Raw genomic sequence first — 26,148 nt, forward strand, 5'->3', positions numbered from 1 at the left:
TGTAGAACTATTGTTTCGAGTTTTGCATTACATTTCCTTGTTGTCGCATGCATGACGTTGTTTCTACATTAATGGGTGTCATTGTAGTGACTCGCTTCTTACCGAATACTACACTTACTAATTGCATGCATGTTTATTCACTCATGTTTGCACCCATCTTTGCACATGCATTCTGTCCTTACTGATTTTCAGTCGCCCGTTGGCAGGTCTAAGCTACCTTGGGCTAGACCTTGCCTTTTTCATCTTGCACTGCACATTTCTAGGATGGAATACCTTGCCTTGCTCCCAAGAATTGTGAAAATATTTCCTCACACTAGCATCCGAGGCTATGCTCTGCACAGTTTTCAAAGATAGTGCCTCAGTTGGCCCCCGGGATTGCACAGTGCAATTTCTCGAGTAGCAATCATGTTGACTAAAACTGCACACTGTATAACTCTAGTCCTCAGTAGGCCAAGATAGACTATGCTCTACACAGTTTCAGTAGTCGTTCAACTCACTGGTAGCCTAGACTATGCTCTGCACAGTTCCAGTAGTTAGTCTCCCAACCCCTCCCAGAGAAAACCGCGCAATTTTCCCAAACAGTCACCTAGGTGTGTTGCATGTTAGTCCTCAAGTTTCTTTTTTTTTAAACTAACATTTTTATTTCCATGAGTATTTCTCTGTCTCCAGGTATCATAGGTGTTCATCTATCTCTCAGAAATACAAGTACAATGGCTTCTAAGAGATCAGGGTCAAAGCACACCATAGAGAGCACAACTGGAGATGTGGTCGAGCAAGTGTCTGTGAACTTGCCCATCTATGAAGATACTAAGTTTTTCATAGACAAGGAGATCAAGGTCACATGGCATGACATCAATGACATCTTTTCAGGCAACTTTGAGGAGAATCTGGAGGACCGCAGAGTCTATGTCAACATACACAAGTTTGGCTTGTACCAGGTTGCATGTAGGTATCCCACATTTCCATGCATAGACATGATCAACTGGATTGTCTCGCATACTGATCCAGAGACAATGGTACTGAGTAGTGTCAGTGGAATAGAACTTGCTACGTTCAGGGCAGAGAACTTTTAGGAGATACTTGCCGCGACCAGTGAACAAAATGGATGCACTCTTCACCAATCCCAGCAACAATGCGAAATCAAGATACATCTTGCCGAGTTGGGTGAGAGCACCATCTAAGTTTAGGATGACACCCAACCAGGTATACAAGACAAAGACACTATGAAATTCTTATCAGTTGATGGTCATATTTGCATGCTTCTTATATGGCCAAGAGAGTACAGAGACCTTCCTGCAGAGTTGGGTGATTTTGTTGGATTAGTTTGCGAACGAAGGAATACCTTTCAACTTGTCCAACATGTTGGCTCTCTAGCTGAAGGGGCAAGTAACAAATGCCCGACATCCACCCAAGGGTCAGCAAGTGAAGCTCTTCATGTTCGCCTACATTCTTGATGCAATCTGTGCCCGTCAACAATTCCTTAGCTTGGGTTGGGCATGGACACCTTCAGAACACTTTGTGCACATATATTGTAGGTTTTTCTCTAAGTGAAGCTTCTGAGGAGTAATACTGCAACTATGAGACCACTTCGTCACCCCAGTGTATAGGATGATCTTTGAGCAGGATCTGCCTTGCATGTCATAGGAAGTGATGGAGGCATTGGTTAACATAGAAGATTGGTATGCCTCACCGCATGGCACCTTCATTCATATTTATATCACGGAGAAGTTTTCCTTGGACAAGATGGTCATGCAAGAGGTTGCATACCACATCTCAACAAGGCTATCAGTGAGACTGCACAAGAAGAAGAAGGCACCTTGGCCCACTCTTCCTTTGCAGATCGGGTTGTATGAGATCCAGAGTCTCAAGCATGCTAAGGTTGATTCAGAGGAATTCAAGAGATTCACCTTCGACATGAAAATTTTCAATCCATATGACCCACACTGTGTAGTGAAGGACCATTGTACGAGAGTGTATCATCCTTGGATCCACGGGGCATGTCATTTGGCTGAGGAAGACCCATGAAGATATTTCTACAACTCCTCTAGGCCCAGTGAACCAGTCAGAGTGGTTAGCAGTGCACAAGGTAGCACCATCTGAGAGAGCAGCAACATCAGCAACAATAGAGGGAAACAGACCTGCACATGACAAAGGCAAGAGGAAGATTGTCGACAGCATAGAGGCAGAGAAAAGATACAATTTCAAGGAAGATCGACTTGTATAAAGAGCAGCTTTGGAGATTAAAGCAAATAGGCAAAAACGCAACAAAATGATTGCACAAAGACAAAGGGAGAAGCAGAGACTAGAGGAGGTGGAGAATAAGTTGCATGAGGTGGAGCAACAACTAAGGGAAGAACAAGAGTTGCATAGAAGGGAGAAGGAAACATAGCAGGAACATGAACAACAAGAAGCACAGTGTGCACACATTGATGAAACTACTTGAATATAGGTTATTGAATCAAAACAACTAGAAGATAGAAAATAGGGTGAGCAGTCGCAGGAGTAGGACTTTGCTCAGGAGATTGAACAGATACTAGAATAGATGCACATGGATGTGGTTCAGCTAGAGCATGATCAGGATACAAACCTCATGCCCAAGGAACAAGAGGTCACTCCATAGGCTTCAATAGATCCGGGAGTAGAGAAAGTCCCAAGTGATTAAGGAGACACTGTCATCCTTGAAGACAATCTGGAAGATGTGCACATATCCTTTGACGAGTCACAACACAGAGTTGTGAAATAACACATAATGCCCAATCCAGATATCCATGCATATCCTGTGCATTTTCAAGAATGAGTGATCATGTCCGATGTGCACAGACATCCAGCTACATTGGCCGATGCTACAAAGGCATTTGTCAAGGCCAGCAACTCAAGTGTGAGATTCTTGATAGTCGAGAATGAGTGTGTGGCTAAGGAATTGCAAGCGGCCAAGCAGAGAGAAGAACAAGCTACAACATCTGCCAGAGCAGAGTGGAAGAAAATGATACCTGATGAAGTATCCTCTCTCGAGAAAATCATGCAAAAGTTGTACTTCAAGTTCGTCACCATGTATAAGTCAGTTCTTCATATTAATGGTTGGTAGCAACACTGTGTTAGGAGAGCACACATCTTGACAGACATACACACTCTTGTCAATCACATGTAGCTATGGACAATGAGGTACAAGAGAGCCCCATTGTACTTGCCAAATATGATGAAGCCAAAGGCAGTGGAGTTGAAAGAATGCATCCAGAGTCAGATCCGAAACTATGAGGAACTCAAAGAGCTCATCACCAGCTTACAAGCTTCACATGCATGAGCGTTCAGGAGCATGGATGTCATTGTGTGCATGCATGTGATCCCATCCATTGGAACACTCACCAAGGAAAAATCAAAGAAACAATTCTAACTGTAGCTAGACATGTACTTCGAGTAGTTGGTGCACATAGCCACCAGTGCAGATTTGTAGATGAGCATAGACACTATGCACACTATGCACAAGTATTGTAGTTCGACTATTATGGTTACTCTAACAATGTATGTAGTTATAAGTTACACATGTATGTATGGACTATTCTATATATGTTTGTATGAATCTTATAAAAGAGTGTTGTTCGTTTAACTCATCACTTTGGATTGTTGACAATTTTTCTTTCCATCTTGTGATGTCTTTCAGCTTGCATGTTCCCTTTCAATTTGCATACTATTATACGCTTCTAAGGGGTGCACTCCTCTCCCCTTCCATGTGTTAGAGCCTTTCCATGCATATTCCCTGACTTGCTACAAGATAAAACCCTTGTTTCCAAGAAAGACATATTTCTTACCTCTACGTGCAATCGCAGTCAAGGCAATACTGTACTACCCACTGCTGGGACTCCTACCCCGAATGCTCTGAGGTCTAGTTGGGACTTCTTACTGGAGATATCCCCTGACTTGTTGGTGGGTCCATCATCATCAACAAGACTTCATGATGATGTGGCAATGCCAAGCTGTCTTCCTTGCTGCTTCATCTTGCATTCTTGATGATAGTTGTGATCTATTGCTTTGGCTTCATGAAAGTTCCTCTTTGTTTCTCATTTTCACCCTCCAAAGGGTATTTGATAAATATTGGAATCCTCATAGTCATCATGAAATGTCTTTCCTTTGTCTTGGTCCATGATCTGCTTCATGTCTTCAAGATTATTCTTTTTTGTTCTTCTTCTCTACATGTGTTTCTTTCTGCTTTCTCCTTGTTATATTCTCTTGAGTATCACCTTGTCATGCTAGGAGGGTAATCCTACCAATTAAAATCATTCATGATGAGGCAAGATCAATCCTAAAAACATATATTCTATCACTACGTAGCTCATGGAATGATCTTCTCGTTATAGGCCCGTGAAGGGGTGAAAAGAAGAAGGCTTAATTAGGAGGGTGCAGTCAAACTCATCAAGGCTCACAAGAGGCCTTCAAGGTGCATTTGTGCATTGAAGCAAGAGAGAGAGAGAGAGCACTAAGGGCACAGGGGTGCATTCTGAAGAGATGAAGGAATGAGGCTTTAGGCCTTCAAGCCTACAAGGTGTGCTCATGCACTCAAAGAGACTAATAAGGAACAAGGGCACACTTTGAAGAGATGAAGGTGTGAGGCTTTAGGCATTCAAGGTGTGCTCATGCACTCAAAGAGAATAATATGGTGGAAGGGTGCACTTCGAAGAGACTAATGAGTGAGGTTTTGGGGCTTCAGGCCTTGAAGGAGCACTCATGCACTCATGATGACAAGGAGGGCACAAGGGCACATGCAAAAGATACGAATGAGAAACACTCAGGCCTTCAGGGTGCACTCATGCACTCAAAGAGGATGAAGTTCTTCATGCGGAAGGTGTGCACTCAAGCTTCAGGCTTCATGACTGCACCATGTGCTCAAAGGGAAGGATGAAGCTTCATGCTTCGTGAGTACAATGTGCACTCTAAGAGAAGAATGAATCTTCATGCTTCATGAGTGCGCCATGCACTCAAGGGGGGTGCAATTCTTTGAGATGAAGGAGTGTGCTGATAGTCCCAAATTTTTCTCATTATTTTGAGGTTCACATAGGCTCTCAGAGTGCATGTTTGAAGGCAAGAATGTCCTTGTTTGTCTAGAGTTCTCTTTTTAGAGGAGAGAAGGTCCTTGTTCTTCTAAAGTGTGTTTTTTCACTGAGTTTTTGAAGTGCACTTCGTTGTTTTGAAATGTGTTGAGGATTGGGAGGGCATAATTATCTCCAATAGTGGATACTTGTTCATCTGGAATGTGCTTTTCATTGAGAGACATAACACAAGGCTAGGTGACTTCTCCTTAGAATGTACTAATGCACTATGAGAGGGAGGAGACCTTAGAAAAGACTTAGTGAAAAAGTATGGCAGCAAATATATGTCAATGAGGCTCATGAGTAAGTTTCACTTATCACCTATTAAGTGGATTAATGCCTTTAGAACTTGTCTTGGGTTGAAGGACCAAGAAGAGCTCTCACAATGGTTAAGTATGGGACTAGTAGAGTAAGATAAAGAAATGCATCCTAACATGACTCAAACATGGATCACACAGATAAATTCCATCAATTCAAGCCAACAAAATACACAAGACTCATGAACAACAATCACACCTTAAAACAATAGTAAAGCAACACCTATTTCTAAGTGCGACAATGAAAATGACACATTACAACACTTAGAACACAAGTTACAAGAGACTTGAAGATTGTGACCAAAAGGCGCATTGAGCTATATGAATGTGTCTAATGCATATGATAATGATATTTAAGACCATTTGATGTAGAAGAGTGCACTAAAAATAACTTCAATAATACGCAAGGGTGTAAGTCACACAGGAGTGAGAACAAGAAAAACGACACCTACGATAGGATGAAAACATGAAGATGACACTTGCAAAATGCGAATGACCTTAAAAGTGACACATGCCAGAGTGAAGATAACATGAAAATGTAACTTATCAAAGTAAAAGCAAGTCAAAATGATAGTCATGAATATGAAATCGACACTTGTGAAAGCGAGAATGCATAAAAGACGTCAGTTGAGAAAACTCACCAGAATAGAAGTACAAATGCAACAAAGTGAGGAGGAATATCAATAAAAGTGTGCGCTGACTGTCGACATGAGTTGAACTTAAAATAGGCACTGTATTGATGCATAGTGTTATTCTTGTCCAATATTGCATAAAGGAAGTGTTCTCATGAACCCATCGAATCCTGAGCATGTGTGTGCAAGTGACTTAAAAATTTAAAACTAGGAAAATGACTTAAACGCTTAACAAAGCATCAAACAACCATGCAGTAACCATAAGATGATAGACCGTAAGATCCTCAGTCAACTCCAAAATTTAAGTGTGAGAAAAATTTTGGAGGGTGTTGATCGTAATGAAAACATACTCATTGCTATATGGATGCATAATTAAGAAATGTTGTGAAATTATAAAATTGACCTCACATTGATTCACCACCCCCTCTCAGTGTGATCTTTGGGCCAATAATTGGTTTTTCCATGTTCAACCTCTCTAGATAGGGAGGTGAATTGGAAGACTAGGGTAGCTCCATAACTAGAGAATTTTTCTCTATTGGGGTGTTATCATTCAATAAATTAGAATATCCTCTTATGATTCTTCTTCAATGATGTTATGAGATATTTTATTCTTGTTCAACACCCTTCCTAATATCTTGGATGTCTTGGATACCTATTGGAGTAACTAGTCTTTTAAAAAAGGGTTGTAACTCCACATTGAGAGTAAGATAAATTACTTTATTATATGGATTAGGCATATGCTGAGTAGGTAGTTGTGTGGGCCTTGGAGTTTGAGTAGGTGGAAGTTGTAACTATTGATTTCTAGTAGCATCAAATGTGATCTAAGTCTCAAAGTTTTCAGGGACGATTAGACACATGAATTCTCCAATACCCTAAAATCTTTTGGGAAATTCCACCAGGAAACAATTTTATTAAAATAATTAATTATTTTTAATGGGTCCCTAATTCTAAACTTAGGAAATTAAAATAATTAATAGGTATTAATCTAAACTGTGGGTGAAACTTCTAGAAGAAGGTAGAGATCAAGTCAATATGATCCTAGCCATTGATTAGGATCTAATCTGGGCCGTTGATTGATCTACGAGAGGATTATAAGAGAAGGCTTAATGGGCACTTGGAGAACACATAGAAGAGAGATCAAAAGTTTGATTTTCTGAAGCAAAACAGTTACCAGAAGGTTTTCGATAGTGATCTTTTACAGAGAGGGGCATGGATAGTACCTAGTGAGGAGTCTTTTACTGGTGTAGAGGTTACAAGGTAGAGAGGATAGAACAACGTCCAGAGAGAGGTTGAAGATGACCCATGTAGTGATGACGCAGTGGCACTGTAGAGCCTAGAGGGAGATCGAATTTCCTACTGAGGAAATCAAGTTTCAGAAGTCAAGAACCAGGGTGTGAGACCGGGAGGCTGGAAATCAAAGTTTCTAGGAAACAGAGGATCCGAAGCAGAAGTAGTGCAATCCCCATTAGAGGTGACACAGAGACTATGTAGGGTTGATGCAATTTTGCACAGAAGATGATGTAGAAGGGGCACAGAGCCTCCTTCCAACGATATCTGGGTCAGATTCTTCCAGTAACAGGGTGAGAGCATCTCACTAATTGTTTTGTCGAGTTTCTCTCTATATCGGATAGCCAGTTGGGCATCCAAGGAATTGTACTAAGAAATTACTACTACTTAATCATAAAATCCTTAGTTGTTGCACTAGTTTTCCCGCATTGGTTTTTTTCGGGGAAATTTGTCCAAAAATAACTGTGTAGATGTGTTTTATTTATTTCTTGCTGAGATTCTCGTTTCCGCATTATATTTATTAAGTGAAGGCTAGAGTGTATGTATTTTGATATTTTTCATAGGAAACTGCAAGTAATTTGTTTAAAGGAATTTAAAAAATAGTAGAAATATCATCAGTTGTTGCAGTAGGGATTCCAGGTTTAGGAATTAACATGGAATCAAAGGTGTAGGTGGAACAAGAGAGTAGTGCCGGAAGAGCCCAGTGCTGAAGGAGGAATGGAATTCAAAATTTGTGCAAAGGTAGCAATTCGAATCCCGAGAGGGATTACGTAGTCTAGGCCAGAAGGGAAAAATATTCGATGAAGGTCTCTCTCTGAGTGAGTTGATAGAGAGGTAAGACATCCAGATCGAAGCTTGCCAATGGCTGAAGGAGAAATGTAGCAGTAGCTTGAACGAAGAGGGGTTTCTAGTGGGACACAGTTTTCTGCAGGTAGTTGCTGGGCCGAAAGAAGTCACAAGGAAGAGAAAGAGACACTGAGGGAATTTATTTCTCAGATAATTCCTAACCAAGGAAGTCGAATTCTCATTTGTTGAGAAACAACAGGAGAGAGGAGGTCATTCAACATTTTTATTCGTAGAAATGGCAGTAGGTGGGTTGAGAGCTCAGGATAGGTTTGATGGGGAATCCAACTATGTGATCTAGAAGGCAAGGATGTCATTCCTTCTCTATGATCATTTTATCAAGGCCTACATCAAAAATGTGATGGTTATGCCCACAGATCTAGATCTGCTCGAGAAGTACAAGGGAGAAATGGAGAAGGAAAAGAGAATGATCCTCGATGGAGTGAAGGATCATGTGGTCTGTCACATTGCTAGCAAAGGGACTGCTAAGGATATGTGGGATGCATTGTCTACATTGTATCAGGGATATTCTGAGAAACAAAATATGTACTTAGAGAAGAAACTGAGATCTACACAAATGCAAAAGGGGAGCGAATTGATCAGTTCCTCATGAAGCTTCAAGAGACCCGAGACGAGTTAGCAACTATGGGGTCTACTCCTCAAGGTTCTGAGATGGTGATACTGGCCCTAAATTTAGTCTCAGAAGAGTGGCAAGTCTTTGTCTAGAGCATCTTGGGCAGGGTAGCTTTGCCTGACTGGGATAGTACGTGGGAAACTCTCAAATAGGAAGAGCTGAGGAGAGACTTGGTCAAGTGTAAACTTGATGAAAGTAGCAGCATTGGGTTGAATCCCAAGGAGGAGGAGGAGAATGCAACCCTCACATCCAAGGGGTAACAGGAACAACAAAGGTGGAAGAAGGACATCGTAAAGATCAAATGCTTTAGGTGTGATGAAATAGGTCACTGCGCAACACAATGTCCTCTTAAGAAGAAGGAAAAAGATGAGAAGCATAATCCGAAGGCTACACCTGCAAAGATCGAGGAGGAGGAGTTTTCCATGACAGTTGAGATACCTCTAGGAAGGAGGTCGGTTGATTTAGAGCTGTAGTTTGAAAGGACTACAGATGGTCAATATCCTTGAGGAGTCCACCTCTCAGATCAATACCTTGATATGGGAGCCCAAATCAGTAGTAGTAGGATGGACCAGTGTCAGTTGGTGCAGATGAGTGTGAGAGTGATAGTTGCAGTGGCTAGGAGTGCTAGAGACTGAGCTTCACAGAGAAAAGTTGGGAGCAATGCAGTTGGCACATAGCAGAAGTCAACAGTAGTGTAGAGGCTTCAAAGGGTCAGCGGAGAGACTAGCAATAGTCAGACTCCAACATCAAGATGCATCGTACTGAACACTTATTAAGTAATTTTGGATGTTTTTCCATTGTTGATGCAGTAGCAACAGTAGTTGGACAAGGTTGCGCTACAGATGCAATGTTGGCAGTGGTAGGGCCAACTTCAACACGTATGTAGAATTGAGAGGGAGTTGTAGTACAGATGCAATGTTGACAGTGGCAAGGTTAACAGTAGTACAGATGCAACATTTTCTTAGTAGTTGGTGGACAGGATGTCAAACCTTAGTAGTGTAGAGGGAGATGTTACAGAACTTGGTGATGCTCAAGCAGGCTGCATTGCTAGAGAACATTCCTCGCTAAGAGGGAGTGTTGATTCCTAGAAGCATCAGATGTGGTCTAAGTCTCAAAATTTGCAGGGAGGATTAGACATATGCATTCTCCAATACCGAGAAATAGTTTTGGGAAATTCAACCCAAAAACAATTTTATTAAAATAATTAATCATTTTTAATGGGTCCCTAAGTCTAAACTCAGGAAATTAAAATAATTAATGGGTATTAATCTAAACTATGTGTGAAACTTCTAGAAGGAGGATATTAAGTCAATATTATCCTAGCCATTGATTAAGATCTAATCTAGGCCATTGATTGATCAACGAGAGGATTATAAGAGAAGGCTTGATGGGCACTTGGAGAACACACAAAATAGAGATCAAAAGTTCAATTTCTGAAGCAAAGCAACTGCCGAAAGATTTTTGATAGTGATATTTTGCAGAGAGGGGTAGTGATAGTGTTTGGTGAGGAGTATTTTTGTAGTCTAGAGAGTACAAGTCAAAGATGAAATAACAACGTCTAGAGAGAGACTGATGCTGGCACTCAGTGGCAGTATAAAGACTATAGGGAGATTGAATTTCCAGCTGAGGAAATTGAGTTTCGGAAGCTGGGAGTTGCGGTGTGAGACCGGGAGGATGGAAATTGAAGTTTTTGAGTAGTAGAGGATCTTAAGTAGAAGTAACGCAATCCTTGGAAGAGGTGACACAGAGACTGCATAGGGTTGACACAGTTCTGGGTAGAAGCTGATGTAGAAGGGATGCAAAGCCTCCTTCCAGCAAAATCAGGTCAGATTCTTCTAGTGAAAGGGTGAGAGCATCTCATTAATTGTTTTGTCTAGTTTCTCTCTGTATCAGATAACCAGTTGGGCATCCAACAAATTGTACTAAGAAATTACGACTGCTTAATAATAAAACCCCAAGTTGTTGCACCAGTTTTCCCACATTGGGTTCTTCCGAAGACATTTGTCCAAAAATAACTATGTTGATGTGTTGTATTTCTTTCTTGCTGAGATTCTTGTTTCTGAATTATATTTAATTAGGTTAAGGCTGGAGTGTATGTATTTTGATATTTTTCATAGGAAACTACAAGTAATTTGTTTAAAGGAATTTAAAAAATAGGAGAAATATCATCAGTTGCTGCAGTAGGGATTCTGGGTTTAGGAATTTTCACAGTAACTATTGAGGCGGCTTTGCTTTTTGGAACTATGAGGGGTATGGTTGTTGGGGTATAATTGAGGTGGTGATTGTGTGGGATGAAAATAATAATGTATGTTCCAATAGTTTAGTCCTCTCCACCCTTATTTCCAATGAGGATTTGGAACTTTCTTCTAGGGATTCCAAGGCATGGTAGAAATCTAGACCCATGGTGAATATTGTTGACTTGAATGATATGAATTAAATTGAGATTCAAGATCAAAATCTATACCTAGTGTTCGATGTTGGAATGGTTTTCTTTGATGTAAGCATATAAATTTGTTCAGTGGCCTCATTTCCTTGTTGATACACTACATTAAGACCACATAGAGATATAAAATGATCTATTGAATGTTCTTCTCCACAAATGGCACAAATCTCAATATTATTCAAAGGGAATTATTTCAATGGATGTCTCTTTCTACATCTAGGGAAATCAATAGAGAGGTCCTCATTCTCTTCCTCTTATTCCTTCTTTAACTGTAAAGTGTCCAACTACATACTAAGAGTTCCAATAATGTCAGTCTTGAAATTTTCTAATAGGTTTCCTAATTCATCCCTATTTTCTCCACGATTTTTAGGCTTGGTAAGCTTAGAAAGAGTATCCCTAGTACCCTTACAAGTTATGGCTTCACTTCAAGGAAACCTCCTACATAAACCATTGATTTCATCAAAATTTAGTTGTCCCATTTAATTAATTTTGTTTATAGATTCATCTGAAACTCCTCTTAAAAAGATAGTTTTGATCATATCTTGATCTATTATATGTCGTTTGGAGTGAACATTATATGAAATTTTTTCAAGATAATGTTCCTAACTCTTATTCCTTTTGAGTTATTTTGAAAATATATTCTCTCGAATCTGTAACTTTGCAATATTCTTGATATTTCTTAAGGAAGGTCCAATGGATTTCTTCCCAATTTTGCATTATTTTTCCTTGTAATGCCATTAATTGTCACAAAGTTGATTCCTTGAAAGTATCAAGATATATATATTTTTTGTGCATTGTTAGAATAATCATAGCTATGTCATAAAATGTTCGACTTGAAAACTAAATCTTGTGGTTTTCCATTACCATACCATAGAAATGAGGAAATACTATTTGAGGGTTGTTCTTCATTTGTATTGTTATGTTGGGGTCCACAATTAGGAAGCCAAAATTTCTTCCTCTTGCAAAATATGCCTCACCACTAAAATGTACCTCACCTTCACCTTCTTCCATGTTCTCTCGAACAAATTGAATTTAGAATCTTGATATGAAGATTCTAATTGAAAGATTGCATTCAATTCATTTTCAATTTCTAACCATTTGCTTGGTCTAGATGGCCTGTCTAGTCCTCTTGTTATAGTTTCATTTTTAAGATCTTCTAAAGAAGTTATAGGCTTCAATATCTTTCGTGCTTTATTCTTTTCTGTGCTTCCCATTACAAGCTTTGTGTTTGAGTGTATCACTAGAGTTCCTTTTTCTAGTCCCCCTCTTGCATATCTTCCTCTTAGCAAGTTAGTACATGAAGGGGTATGATTGCGAATTGTTCTACCTATCCTTTCCTAAGAAATATTCCTTTTTTTTTAATCTCTTTCCCTCTTCATGCATAACTTCGATTCAATGAAACAACAAACTTACTATAGTTGTTGTGTTAGGATTTTACACTACAAAAAATCTATAATGAGTTTGTGTAATTCACTGTAATGAATGGACACACAAAATTTCTAAAGTTTGAAATTCTATAAAAAAAATTGTAATTGTCCTATCACTTTTTAGTGTTTCCCTAGAAATAACACCAAAAATGTTAGGCAATATATCTACTTAAATTATTTTACATTCAATTTGTTAATCTGGGTTCATAAACTTAAAAGCATTGCATTGTATGTGTAAAACTAATACATTAATGATTCCTAAACTAAGAAAGAACTTCTATCATATGATGCTTCAAATTCAGGCACTAGTCATAAAATTCAAGTAGGATATAAATTGAAAGGAAGAATAGGTTGTTTGGGATGACTATGTCTATGTTAACAATAATAATTGAATGGTACTGACCAAAGTCCTTCATTTGGTGCTAAGGGAAACTATAGGTTTGTGATTCACAATTCTTTGAGAAACACTCTTGTTCTTCAACCTAAATGCCTAACTTCCACAAGGGAAATTCATACATATAGTTAAAGATGTTGTTAAATAAGGAATAAAGTAAATTCTACAAGGGTATATGGGACCACTATTCTTATGTTAACAAAGACACTTAACCGGTGTCAACCACATTCCTTATAATTATGATTGATGATTCCTTGTGAAGCACCTCTATTCATCAATGCCAATGCCTCGTTGTTATAGGTACTCTACACTTCACAATGAAAGACATCTAAAAATTCAATAATGGGAAAAATGACAATGATTATAAATTATAATGGAAATAAAATTCTATTAATACATTTAACTAAAAGGAAAATGAGTTTGCAACACAAACTAGGTAGGTAGCACATCCTATTGTTTTCATTGGAAAGAAATTTTACAAGATAAGTCTTTTGCTACACATTGAAACTTAGAATAACAACATTATTATTAAGGAAATTACACACACATTACAATACAATCATAGAAAATATCTAAAACCACTCAACAACAATCCATAAAAAATATCCTATCATCATTTTACAACTCACATGTTAGGTCCCTATAATCATAGTGTATTCCCTTATTATTATTAGCATTGTAGCCCCTTATTGTTATTTTTGTTCCCATGTTGTCCCCATATTGTTATCATTGTGCCCCATAGAAGCCCACTATTTTTATTGTTGTGCCCTTACTTTATTATTGTTATGTCGATTTTGACTATATTGTGACCCCTTAGAATCCTATATATAGAAAGGAGGTCTTGTCATTTCTATAATCCGAAAATTGTTCATTTGTGTAATGTAAAGGAGGTTTCCCCCTCGAAGAGGCTAATTTTGAAGTCATTTCTCTATCTTTTCTTCTATTTTGTGAGCTGGATGCATAACAATTGGTATAAGAGCTTTGGATTCCAGAGTTTCGCTACTTCAAACAGCTCATCGTGGAATTTTAGCTATAACTTCTTTTTTCTGTGATGTTTCAGAAGCTAAATCTAAAACCCATTTGAGCCGAAATCTTGATGAACCTTTGGCGCAAATTTTAGATCTTGTCTCACTATATTTTCAGAGATAAGATCTAAGCAAGTAGGGTTTTTGCAAGCTCCCGAATTATATCTCAAACAGGGGACCTGAGGAAAATCATCATAACTTTCTCTTTGAGCATCAGATTGAAATTTTGTAGAACGGTATAGAAAGAGGATGTAATGTATCTTTTTGTATATTGGTTTCAGGTCCGAAGGTTGAAACAGTGACACGTGGCACTTCGTACAAGTTCTCTCTACTGAACTAGTCTATAATCCGGTCATCGTGGGAAATTTGGAATAAATATTTATTGGATAATCCAATCATGATTAGACTTGCAGGGTTGGAATGAGGACTTAGAGGGCTACCATAGGACACAATTTAAGACCATGGAGATCCGAAATTACAAAGATACAACAGATTCAATATCAATATCCTACAAAGCCAAAAAATGTGTATGGTCTTTTTAAAATTTTGCATGAGTTTGGTTTGAAAAATTAGTTTGAAGGAATTCAAAGGACATAGTGAAGCATAATTATCATTAATTGATGCCTCGAAGAAAGAAAATGGAAACACCTAGTAATAAATGTAAAAGTTCTAGCATGACTCATGAAGCAGAGGAAGAAATGCAACATGATATATCAAAATTACGAGACCAAGTCCAACAAATTTCACTCTCACGAAAAGTAACAGAAGCTAAGACAGATGCTTTAAAGAAAGGCATGGAAGCTAAGATGGATGGTTTAAATAATGGTGTGGAAGCTAATATGGATGGCATGGAAGCTAAGATGGATGATTTAGAAGTAAACATTGAAGATTTGAAGAAAGACATGGAAGGTTTGAAAGGAGGTTTGGAAAAGTTGCTATAAGAAATGTTTCCTAATGTCGAAATGGTAGTAGAAGAAACTCATGATGAGAACAAAAGAAATGTTAGTCATGATTTCATAGACTCTAACGTTGGATTGAAGACCCACCATGTTCCAAATATCGATATGAGGAAGTTTGATGGCAAGGATCCCATAACATGGATATTATAGATGGAGCAATATTTTGATCTCCATAATGTGCAAAACACAAAAAAGGTATGCATTGCGACTTTATATTCAGAACTCAATCAATTTTTATGGTATTGATGGCTTTTCTCTCATAAACAAATTGTCACTTGGGCAATTTTTATGGAAGTAATGATAACACATTATGAGGATATAAAAATAAACACTTTTTTCAGCCAATTGATAAATCTCAAACAAAAAGGTTCAATGGTGGAGCACATTGATGACTTCCAAAAAGTGAATATAAGGGTAAAAAGATATTCTAGAGGAGCATAGGATTGATGTGTTCATAGGGACATTAAAGGATAACATCCAACATGAGGTTCGCCTTTGGGAACCTAATTCATTAGAGAAGGCATTCAGGTTGGCAAGAAAAATTGAAAGCAAAATTATGGCAACAAGGAAGCCTACCAATCACAAATATAAAGATGAAAGTGTTGTTGCTCCTAGCCTTCCACAACCTACAAGGTTGACACCACAACAATTGGAATAAAAATGAGAAAAAGGGATTTCTTATAGTTGTGATAGAAAATACACTAAAGGTCATAAGTGTGATAAGAAGAAATTATTTTACATAGATTGTGAAGAGGAAGAAGAAAAGGAACAAGAAACACTAAAAGAAGAGGATACACACCAAGAATAAAGCCTAGAGAAAGAAGAAATGAATTTGACCATATCTTGTAATGCATTAGCCATAATAACCACTCCTCAAACTATCAAGATAGAAGGACATATCAAGAAGAAAAAGGTAATAGTGTTGATAGATTTGGGCAGTACCCATAATTTTATTCATTGTAAGATAGCACAAGAATTGAATTTCTTACTACATCCATCACCTAAGTGTCAAGTGATGGTTGCAAATGGAAAAACCATAAATTTCTCTAGAAAGTGCCATAATATCAAGAAATCCATGGGAGAATATGTGTTAAATAATCCAATTCTTTCCATTCCAATGGGTGGCATTGATGTTGTACTAGGAGTCCAATGGCTACAATCTTTGGGTACGATAGCTTTTAATTTTTAAGAACTTTTCTTGAATTTTTTTCATAAAGAAAGGAAATTGAATTAAAGGGTATCACAGGGAAACCAAGAAAGATAATTAGCTCTAATGGCATGACAAAAATTCTAAAGAAAGAACAACGTGGCATAATTACACAATTATGTTTTCTAGAGGTTCCCACGTCAAAATCATATATTTCTCCAGATCTCCAAAAAGTCTTGGATAGTCATTGAAAGGTATTTGAGACTCCCAAAGGCCTCCCACCTATTCGTGATCATAATCATGCTATCAATTTGATTCCAGGAAGTGTTCCTCCAAACATCAGGCCTTACAGATATCCCTATGTCCAAAGGAGCGAAATTGAACGTATGGTAGCAGAAATGCTAGAGGATGGTATAATTCAACCTAGTCAAACTTATTTCTATGCTCTAGTAGTATCAGTGCACAAGAAGGATGGATCATGGTGCATGTGTCCGGATTATAGGGAGCTCAACAAGCTCACTATTAAAGATAAATTTCCCATTCCTGTCATTGATGAATTATTGGATGAATTACATGGATAAATTTACTTCACCAAGTTGGACCTTCATTGAGGATATCATCAAATCAGATTGAAGACTAAAGACATTCCGAAAGAAACATTTAGAAATCATGAGGGTCATTATGAATTTTTGGTCATGGCTTTTGGCCTTACCAACGCACCTTCTACATTTCAAGGTTTGATAAATTCCATCTTCAAACCCTTCCTTAGAAAATTTGTGTTAGTATTTTTTGATGATATGCTAATCTACAACAAGTCTTGGAATAATCATGTTCAACATGTTGATAGAGTGCTCAAACTATTGGAGGAGAAAAAATTATATGCAAAAACCTCCAAATGTTTCTTTGGAGTACAAGAGGTGAAATATTTTAGTCATATTGTATCTCATGAAGGTGTTAAGGTAAACCCTAGCAAAATTTAAGTCATTAAGGAATGGAAAATCCCCACATCCATAAATCATCTGTGAGGATTTATCTGGTTGATAGGGTATTATCGCAAGTTTGTTAAAAATTATGGGAGAATAGAAGCACCTCTAACAACATTACTAAAGAAAGATGCATTTTTTTGGACTCCAGAAGCAACGCAATCCTTTGAACATATTAAAGAGGCAATGTGCCAAGCATCGGTCTTAGCTACACAAGATTTCACAAAAACCTTTATTATGGAATGTGATACCTCAGGAAATGGAATTGGTGTTGTTTTAATGCAAGAAGAAAGACCCATTGCTTTCAAAAGTCATTCAATCAGAGGAAAGTATTTAAACAAAGCTATTTATGAGAAGGAAATGTTGGAAATACTACATGCACTTAAGAAGTGGCGACCTTACCTAATGGGAAGACACTTAAAGGTAAAAACATATCATGATGGTCTTAAATACTTTTAGAACAAAGATTATCTTCAGAAGAGTAGCAAAAATGGGTCACAAAGATGTTGGGTTATGACTTTGAAATCATATACAAAAAAGGGAAGCAAAATGTTGTTGCAAATGCACTGTCAAGAAAGGATGAGGATGTGGAAGCATTGCTTAGCGCCATTTCTATTATCCAACCAGATTGGATAAATGAAGCAAGGGATGAATGGAAGAATGATGAAGAAGTGTGGGAACTCATTCGAAAGTTACAACAAGACCCCAGTACATCTGATACTTTTAGCTGGAAAAATGATTCATTATGGTACAAAGATCATTATACATATGTAAGAATTCCAAACTCAAACAAAATATTCTTATGGAATTGCACACCTCTCCCTTAGGAGGGCACTTCGGATTTTTAAAAACTTACCACAGGTTAAGAAGGAATTTTTTTGGGATGGCCTTAAATCTGATATTCAAAATTTTGTGGCAGAATGTTTGGTTTTCCAACAAAATAAAATTGAAACAATTAAGACCACGGGTCTATTAGAATCTTTATCCATTCCAGGTCAACGTTGGGAGGAGGTTTCAATGGATTTTATCATAGGTTTACCCAAGTCCAAAGGAAAGAGTGTCATGATGGTGGTGGTTGATAGTCTTAGCAAGTATGCACACTTTTTTGCATTATCTCATCCATTTAAAGCCAGTACAATTGCTACTGCATTTATGGAAACAATTCAAAAGCTACGTGGAAACCCAAAGATTATTGGAAGCGACAGAGAACCCATTTTCACTAGAATTTTTTGGACAAAATTATTTTCTTGTCTGGGTACTCAATTAGCTCATAGCTCATCTTATCATCCTCATTCTGATGGGAAAACTGAGATAGTGAAAAAATGTTTGGAAGGATATATTCGTTTCTTTGTATCTAATAAACAAACACAATGGGTCAAATGGTTTCCTCTGGCTGAATGGTGGTACAACACTTCCTTCCATATTGCAGCAAACATGACCCCATTTATGGCACTTTATGGATATCATCCATCGTCCATCACATCATATTTAAGAGAAAATTATAAGTTTCAAGTAGTGGAAGATCACATCGAGCATCAATAACAAGTTCTCCAACTCTTAAAGGATAACCTCACTTTGGCACAAAATAGGATGAAACAACAGGCAGATCAACATCGCAGCGAAATAAGTTTTGATGTAGGTGACTAGGTATTTCTACGGCTACAACCATACAAACAAATGTCCCTTAAGCAAGCTAATAAGGATAATAAATTATCACTAAAGTATTATGGTCTGTACAAGGTGTTGCAAAAGATTGGTACTATGGCATACAAATTGGAACTTCCTACAACTTCCTGAGTGCACCCATTTTTCCATGTTTCATGCTTAAGGATGGTTATAGGTGACAAGTTCCCAGTTTAAACAATATTGCCATAACTTGATGAGGAAGGAAAAATCATATTGGAACCTAAAGAAGTCACAAAAACAAGAACTTGACCGCTATGAAATCGATCAATTTCAGATTATCTCATCAAGTGGAAGAACTTACCTGTTGAAGATTCCACATGGGAGGGTGATAATTTTATATAGAAGCATCTATAACTACTCAAGCGTTGAGGACAACACTTTTATGAAGGAGAGGGGCATGTTTGGTCCCTATAATACTAGTGTATTCCCTTGTTATTATTGTCATTGTAGCCCCTTATTATTATTGTTGTGCCCATGTTGTCCCCATATTGTTAATATTGTGCCCCATAGAAGCCCACTATTGTTATTGTTGTGCCCTTACATTATTATTTGTATGTCGGTTTTGACTATATTGTGACCCCTTAGAATCCTATATATAAAAAGGAGGTCTTTTCATTTGTATCATCCAAGAATTGTTCATTTATGTAATGTAAAGGAGGTTCCCCACTCGAAGACACTGATTTTGAAGTCGTTGCTCTATCTTTTCTTCTATTTTGTGAGTTGGATGCATAATAACACACTAGTGTACAATCTTCATAATATGATGATTAAATATTCCATGCAAAGACTGTGTGTCTCCTGACCAAAACAAAACCATCCACCATGAACCAAGCACTATTGAGTCATGTAAAATTCTGACCATTATTTTTACAATACAAAGGATTTATATAAAAATAGGGGAGGGGATGCTAAGAAACAACCAAGTTGCATGTATAGATATCATTCAATTGTATAGAACAAGAAAAGGGCTAGATGTAACACTTTGGGAAATATGTCTCTTTTGAATCAAATAACCATAAGTTCATTGGAAAGGTGTATTATCATGACATGGCATGCATGAAAATACCCATGTCATTTTCCAAAACTCGAAATCATTTTAATTGTTGAACCATGGTTGTGTGCAATGTCTTTATTTTTTCCTCAGCTATTGATAAAAAGTTGACACTTTCTTTATCCAATGAGCAACATTGATCCATCTTGAGCCACTTGGGAACAAAACCCATGTGGCGGATTTTTCCTTGGGAATTCAAATATATGATAACAAATGATTTGGTTTACCAGATCTATATTGGGATTACAGGATTAGGTACCTTGTAAGCAAGAACGAACTATTCCTCAATTAATTCATTTAAAAACAATTGTAAGAAATTGAATTAAGTTACATCATACCTCATACGCATGTAATGACCATAACACAATGGTTGTGACAAAAATGGAAGGATAATACAATATAATAGGGAGTGGAGAGGGAAAAATTATCACTTTTGATAGTAGTAGAGGCCAAAAAAATAAGGCCCAACACTAGCCAACATTTGTCCCAAGTATTGCAGGCAGACTCCTTATGTAGTCACTTGCGAAATATCTTTAAGATAAAGGCCACTAAGGTTAGCACTTACAACCATTCAACCTTGGGGAATAGACTTGACCGAAATCCACACATAAGGGCAAGGTATCGAAGCCCAAATCCTCCCAAAAGGGACCCTTATATGTAGGTAGACCATACCACTGAAACCCAATGAAGTGGGGCTATCACTCCACAGATTTTAGTGTAATTTGGTGTGTGACCCCTGTATTAGAAGAACTTCCTAAGAAATGTCTAATTACAAATAGATTTCCACTCTCTAACTCAAGAATCTAGTGTTTGTTTTAATGGAATTAAAGAATGTCCAATCCATCAAACCTATTCGAAGGCCTAAAAATTAATTATGACAACTATGAATATAAAAAAATTCTAGTAAATTTTAGTTATCAACTTTTAGCGACTATTTTTTATGGCATATATTTGAATAATGTGTAGTTTGATTTGTCTTCAAGGAAAGCTATGCAAAACATGTGTATGCAATAATTCACTTCCGATGAAAACTAACTAAAGTAGGATGCGATGTTTTTAATTCAAATACCCATGTAGGTCCTTACCACACTCTTATTTTGCGAGCATCCACAATAATATTGAAACAAAACACACAAATAAAGAAATAATCCGAAGGAATAAAAATATGCACCCAAAACCTAAAATTCCCACCTAGTGATATGCATGCAATAAAAGAGAAATTTGATGATGATGAAAAGAGTAAACACACTTGACCACTCATGACAATAGATTGTAATAGGTGGAACCAAAGAAGTATAAGACAATGGTAGTAGAGTTTCACTTAGCTCAAATGTCATTTTAGGGAATCAAATAGAAGAAAGGATTTAAGACCCTTTATAAAATGACCCCAAAGCAAATCCAATTGAGCATGAGATGTTACTTAGTAGGGTGATAATATGGGGTGTAAAGCCCATGAAAACATTTTTTGGTGGGTTTTTTGTGTCTATTTTTAGCGATTTTCCACAAATGATTTTTACTTTTAGTAGTTTTACCATTCATGGTGGTTTAATCTATGGTTTTGTAATTTTAATTAAAGGAATTATGTTTGTATTCTAATTCAGTGCTAATGGATTGGGGTTTATGGATGCATGGGGTATACAATTGTATCGTATCATTGTAAAGAGACAATATAATTTTTGTTTTTTTAGTTTTCTATTTAAAATTTTAGCAAAAAATTTGCTATGTTAAATATGTATATCTCTATGCCATTAAATCATTATGTTTTTTTTGTAAGCTTGACAGGACTACATCTTCATCATGTCCAATATATCATTCCAATCGGGGCAGAGAACCAGTAATTTCACATTATGGAGTACCTTAACAGAACATTGAACCAATAATTTCACATTATGGAGTGCCTTAACAAAGCACCCGATCATGGTCTATCCAAAACCCATAGACAAATCATTATGTTTTTTTGTCTTAAATATATTTATATTGATTAATTATACAAGATTAAAACCAACCCAATCAATTGCCCACTTAAAACTACCAAAGGTATACATTATTTAACATTATGGAATAAAATAATTATAAAAAATAAAATTGATTAAAATCCATCTTTTCCATTAACCTGAACCTAGATAGCAAGGAAGAACAACAAATTAAAGAGTTAAAAAATAATATTTTAAAATATAAAACCAAAATCCTAACCTAAGGAGAACCAACCAATTAAAGAGTAAAAAATTAATATTTTAAAATATAAAACCCAAATCGTAACCTAAAATATAGTTTATGTAATAATAACAAAACCTAAAATATAATTTAGGTAATAATAAAGACAATAAAAATTTAGGATCCGACCACAAAATAAATAAATAATTAAGAACTTTTTAAAATATAAAACCCAAATTCCTTACATAAAATAAAACTTTACGTATTAAGAAAGAATAAAATTAGTTATGCCAAGGTAATCGGCATCTCTGACTTATAAATAACGTATTCTTACATTAATGATCTAAGGGGCAGCGGGTTCTATAAATGTAGGGGCGGGGAAATACAGTTTGAACGCACTACGAGCTCCGGAGCATGAACTGAGGTCTATAAATACAGTGTCGGCATTCGCAGCCATCACAGCGTATCAATCAGTTGCTTAGAGATGGAGTTTGGGAGGACACATGTAAGTATCTTTCTCTTTGATATTTGTAATTTTTCACAGCATTTGCTGTTATGCACGGTCGTAAGATCGAAACCTGCCGAGTATTGATTGTGATCGCTTTACACTTTACAGAGGCTAATAGAAACTATGCTTCAGTTGTTTCAGGTGCTTCTTTTGTTGGGGTGTTTGGTATTGCTAGGGGTAAAAGTGGAGTGCCAGGAGGGGAACTGGTCATTCAGTTATGAAGCCCCTTCGTGTCGAGCGAAGACCGTATCGATTGCGGAGTTTGGAGGAGTGGGGGATGGAATCACTCTAAATACAGAAGCTTTTCGAAAAGCAATTGCTTTTCTAAGCGGATTCTCCAAAAAAGGGGGCGGCCAGCTTTATATTCCGCCAGGCAAATGGTTAACTGGATGCTTCAATATGACAGAACACTTCACTCTTTATCTCCATAGAGAGGCTGTCATTCTGGCTTCTAAGGTACGCCCTCCTTTTTATGTGTGAGAATTGGGATATTTATTTTTATAATATTTTCTTTGGCCCACATGTATGATTTGGTTATATTATTCTAGGTTTGGGGTATATGGCATGCCTGATAAATTTGATGATCTATTCTGCAGGATTTAAAAGATTGGCCGTTGATCCCACCTTTGCCTTCTTATGGATCAGGGAGAGATGGACTGGGTCCAAGATTTAGCAACTTGATAAGTGGATATAACCTTACAGATGTTGTGTTAACAGGTGTGAATTTTGTTTTGAATTAGCTTCTTTATTTATTTGTTGAAATCATGTTCATGTTTTAATTGAGCTTGAATGAATTTCAGGTGACAATGGTACCATAGATGGACAAGGAGCATTTTGGTGGGAAAAATTCCACCAGAATATGTTGAAAAACACACGAGGTTACCTTGTAGAATTGATGTACTCTAAAGATATAATAATATCAAATTTGACTTTTCTCAACTCACCTTCATGGAACTTACATCCAGTGTACAGCAGGTATGTGAATATATCAATTACAGTAATGCTTAATGCTGTCCAAATATGCAGAGAGTTTGAATATTGCATTTGCATGTGGTGGTTTAAATGTGCAGCAATATCCTTATTCAGCACGTCACTGTCCTTGCACCACTTGACTCACCAAACACTGATGGAATTGATCCAGATTAGTACTCATATTTTGCTACTAAGATTTTAAAAGAAACCTGACACTGCAATTTTTCTCTCTATGGAAATAAGTGCATCATGTAAGTTATATTTATTGCACTACTTTTAATAAAGGAATGAAGTTTTCTGAAACATGACACTGTAATTTTTCTTTTTCTGTCTAGTCAAAATCATGTTTCAGTCTTTTTAAGCAAGGACTGAAGTTTACTTGCATTTAATTGATTTGTTTTCCCTTTCATATGCAGACTCCTGTTCAGATGTTCGTATTGAGGACTGCTATGTAGTCTCTGGTGATGATGTAGTCGCAATAAAGAGTGGGTGGGATGAATACGGAATTTCCTTTAACATGCCCAGCCAACATATTGTCATCCGTCGTCTTGTTGGCATCTCACCCACAAGTGCAATAATTGCACTAGGCAGTGAAATGTCTGGTGGAATTCAAGATGTTCGAGCAGAAGATATCCATGCCATCAATTCCGAAGCAGGAATAAGAATTAAGACAGTCCCGGGAAGAGGTGCATTTGTGAGAGATATATTTGTGGATCGAATGACTATGGTTAATATGAGATGGGCATTCACAATGACAGGTTCTTATGGTTCGCGCCCACACCCTGATGACAAATATGATCCAAATGCTATTCCTGTTGTAGAAAGGATTAGCTACAGCAATATAGTGGCAACAAATGTAACTGTGGCGGGGAAGCTGGAGGGTATTGATAAAGCTCCATTCAAAGACATTTGTCTGTCAAATGTTACTATTACCATGGCCAAGTCCAAAAATGATCCATGGAACTGCACTTATATTCATGGCTTCTCAAATTCTGTATCTCCACAGCCTTGCAGCCTACTACAGGAACAACCACCAAAGGGGAATACAGTCTGTCCCAGTCAGAAACTTGACACTAATAGGTTGTCTAGCTTACTGCAATGCTCTTACAGCAGTAGCCATTAATAGGTTCTATAGCTTTAAAATAGGGAAATTTTTTCTTCCCTAATTGTCTGGCAAAGGGATACAATTAACAAGATATTGTATGTTCAATATGTTTTATGTCTAGATTAATTTCTCTTTATCCAGCTTTATTACCTTTGGATTACCTCTGTGGTTTCAAATTTCAAATGCACCTTTTTTTTACCCGAATAAAGGGGCATTGAAAAACTTAATGTTGTTTGTAATCTTCGAATCATTTCAACCAGAGAATTATTCGAGTTGAATGCGTAGGATATCTATAGTCCATGGTGTTTAAGGTTTGTTAATAAGGCATACACAATTTAGATTTTCTTGTATGGGGAATTACAAATACAAATACAAATAGTTCATTTCACAAATGCAGTAGTGACATATTCATATTAGAAGAGGAGAGAGTCACTCTGTACCTAGTTCTTTCTGTTTCGTCGTGCATTATTTTATATGACCCACCATAGTCTAACCATTGTCTTATTTTAGTAAACAATATTTATTTGAATCAAATCTTTTTAATATGGGTTAAAGTTATATTTATCCTTAAAGAAGTGTATTATATAATTAATTATAATTTTATAAAAAAACTAGATAGGGTATTTAGAGATCCTAAGAAAAGGTTATTTAATAACTTTATTTTTTTCATCGTCATTTAATAGCTATTTTACCATAGCTAAAACTCATTCGTTGAAGTGATATTGTCTTGGATGATTTGTTTGGAATATTATTATAAATAATCATCTTTCTACATCATCTCAAACAACCACTTTTCCATATTACACTAGCTTGGTAGACAAATCAACTTCATAACTCTGCAAAATAATCTATATTTTTAATTATATCCTCATTTTATCCTATAGTGCCTTATTACATTTCCATTAATGGAAACTTCATGTGACTCTTTGTTATTAGATTTTCATAAAAAAGCTTGCATTTTGGTCCTTCCTTTTTTTTTCCAACAACTTTTTCCACCTTTTGTCTCCCTTTCCCTAGTCTTTTTCATTATTCTTCGTCTTATGTCACTAAAAGTCTGTCGTATATTTCTTAATTTTTAGAACATTTTGTTCATTTCGAAGTTAGATTTCGTGTTTTCTTGATGATCTAGTTAATAGGTTGTCAATTTGCTAAATCTAAGCAATAATCATAGGATAAAGAAAAACCAAAAGATATAGCCTTCTTGGTTATTTTTGGTTATTTACACAGTTATTGTCTTTATATTGGGCATTATTTATATAATGATGTTCCCTTTTCCTTGGCAACAACATACATTCATTCAAAATATGCTTATTTTCACCATTACAACTATGCATGTGTTGCATACCATTTCGATGAATAATTTTTCAATAATTCTATTAGCATATTACATGTTAATAGTAGAAATAAATCCATCCATGCATCATAACATTGCAGAAAAATAAATGAAAACAAAGAAGCAATAATAAAGAAACAATTCTCCAATGATTAGTTCATTACAAT

General features: G+C 36.7%; 1 protein-coding gene across 1 annotated transcript; it reads left to right on the plus strand.

Moving 5' to 3' along the window:
* Positions 1-22,440: 22,440 nt before the first annotated feature.
* LOC149150073 (putative polygalacturonase) lies at positions 22,441-24,774 on the plus strand. The gene is made up of 6 exons (XM_089439269.1): positions 22,441-22,568; positions 22,704-23,027; positions 23,168-23,288; positions 23,372-23,546; positions 23,642-23,709; positions 23,957-24,774. The coding sequence occupies exons 1-6, from the start codon at positions 22,548-22,550 to the stop codon at positions 24,664-24,666; spliced, it is 1,419 nt and encodes a 472-aa protein (XP_089295395.1). The 5' UTR covers positions 22,441-22,547; the 3' UTR covers positions 24,667-24,774.
* Positions 24,775-26,148: the final 1,374 nt, after the last annotated feature.

This window comes from Pinus tabuliformis, chromosome 9, assembly GCF_031772625.1.
Source record: "Pinus tabuliformis cultivar Carrire ecotype Pingquan chromosome 9, CPIR1, whole genome shotgun sequence".
NCBI classification, from domain to species: domain Eukaryota; kingdom Viridiplantae; phylum Streptophyta; class Pinopsida; order Pinales; family Pinaceae; genus Pinus; species Pinus tabuliformis.

Excerpts from the sequence above, each read along its gene's own strand:
- LOC149150073 (XM_089439269.1), top strand. The coding sequence starts at position 22,548 with ATGGAGTTTGGGAGGACACAT. Across the intron at positions 22,569-22,703 it reads TGGAGTTTGGGAGGACACAT|TTGTTTCAGGTGCTTCTTTT; the intron begins GTAAGTATCTTT and ends ACTATGCTTCAG. Across the intron at positions 23,547-23,641 it reads TTACATCCAGTGTACAGCAG|CAATATCCTTATTCAGCACG; the intron begins GTATGTGAATAT and ends TTAAATGTGCAG.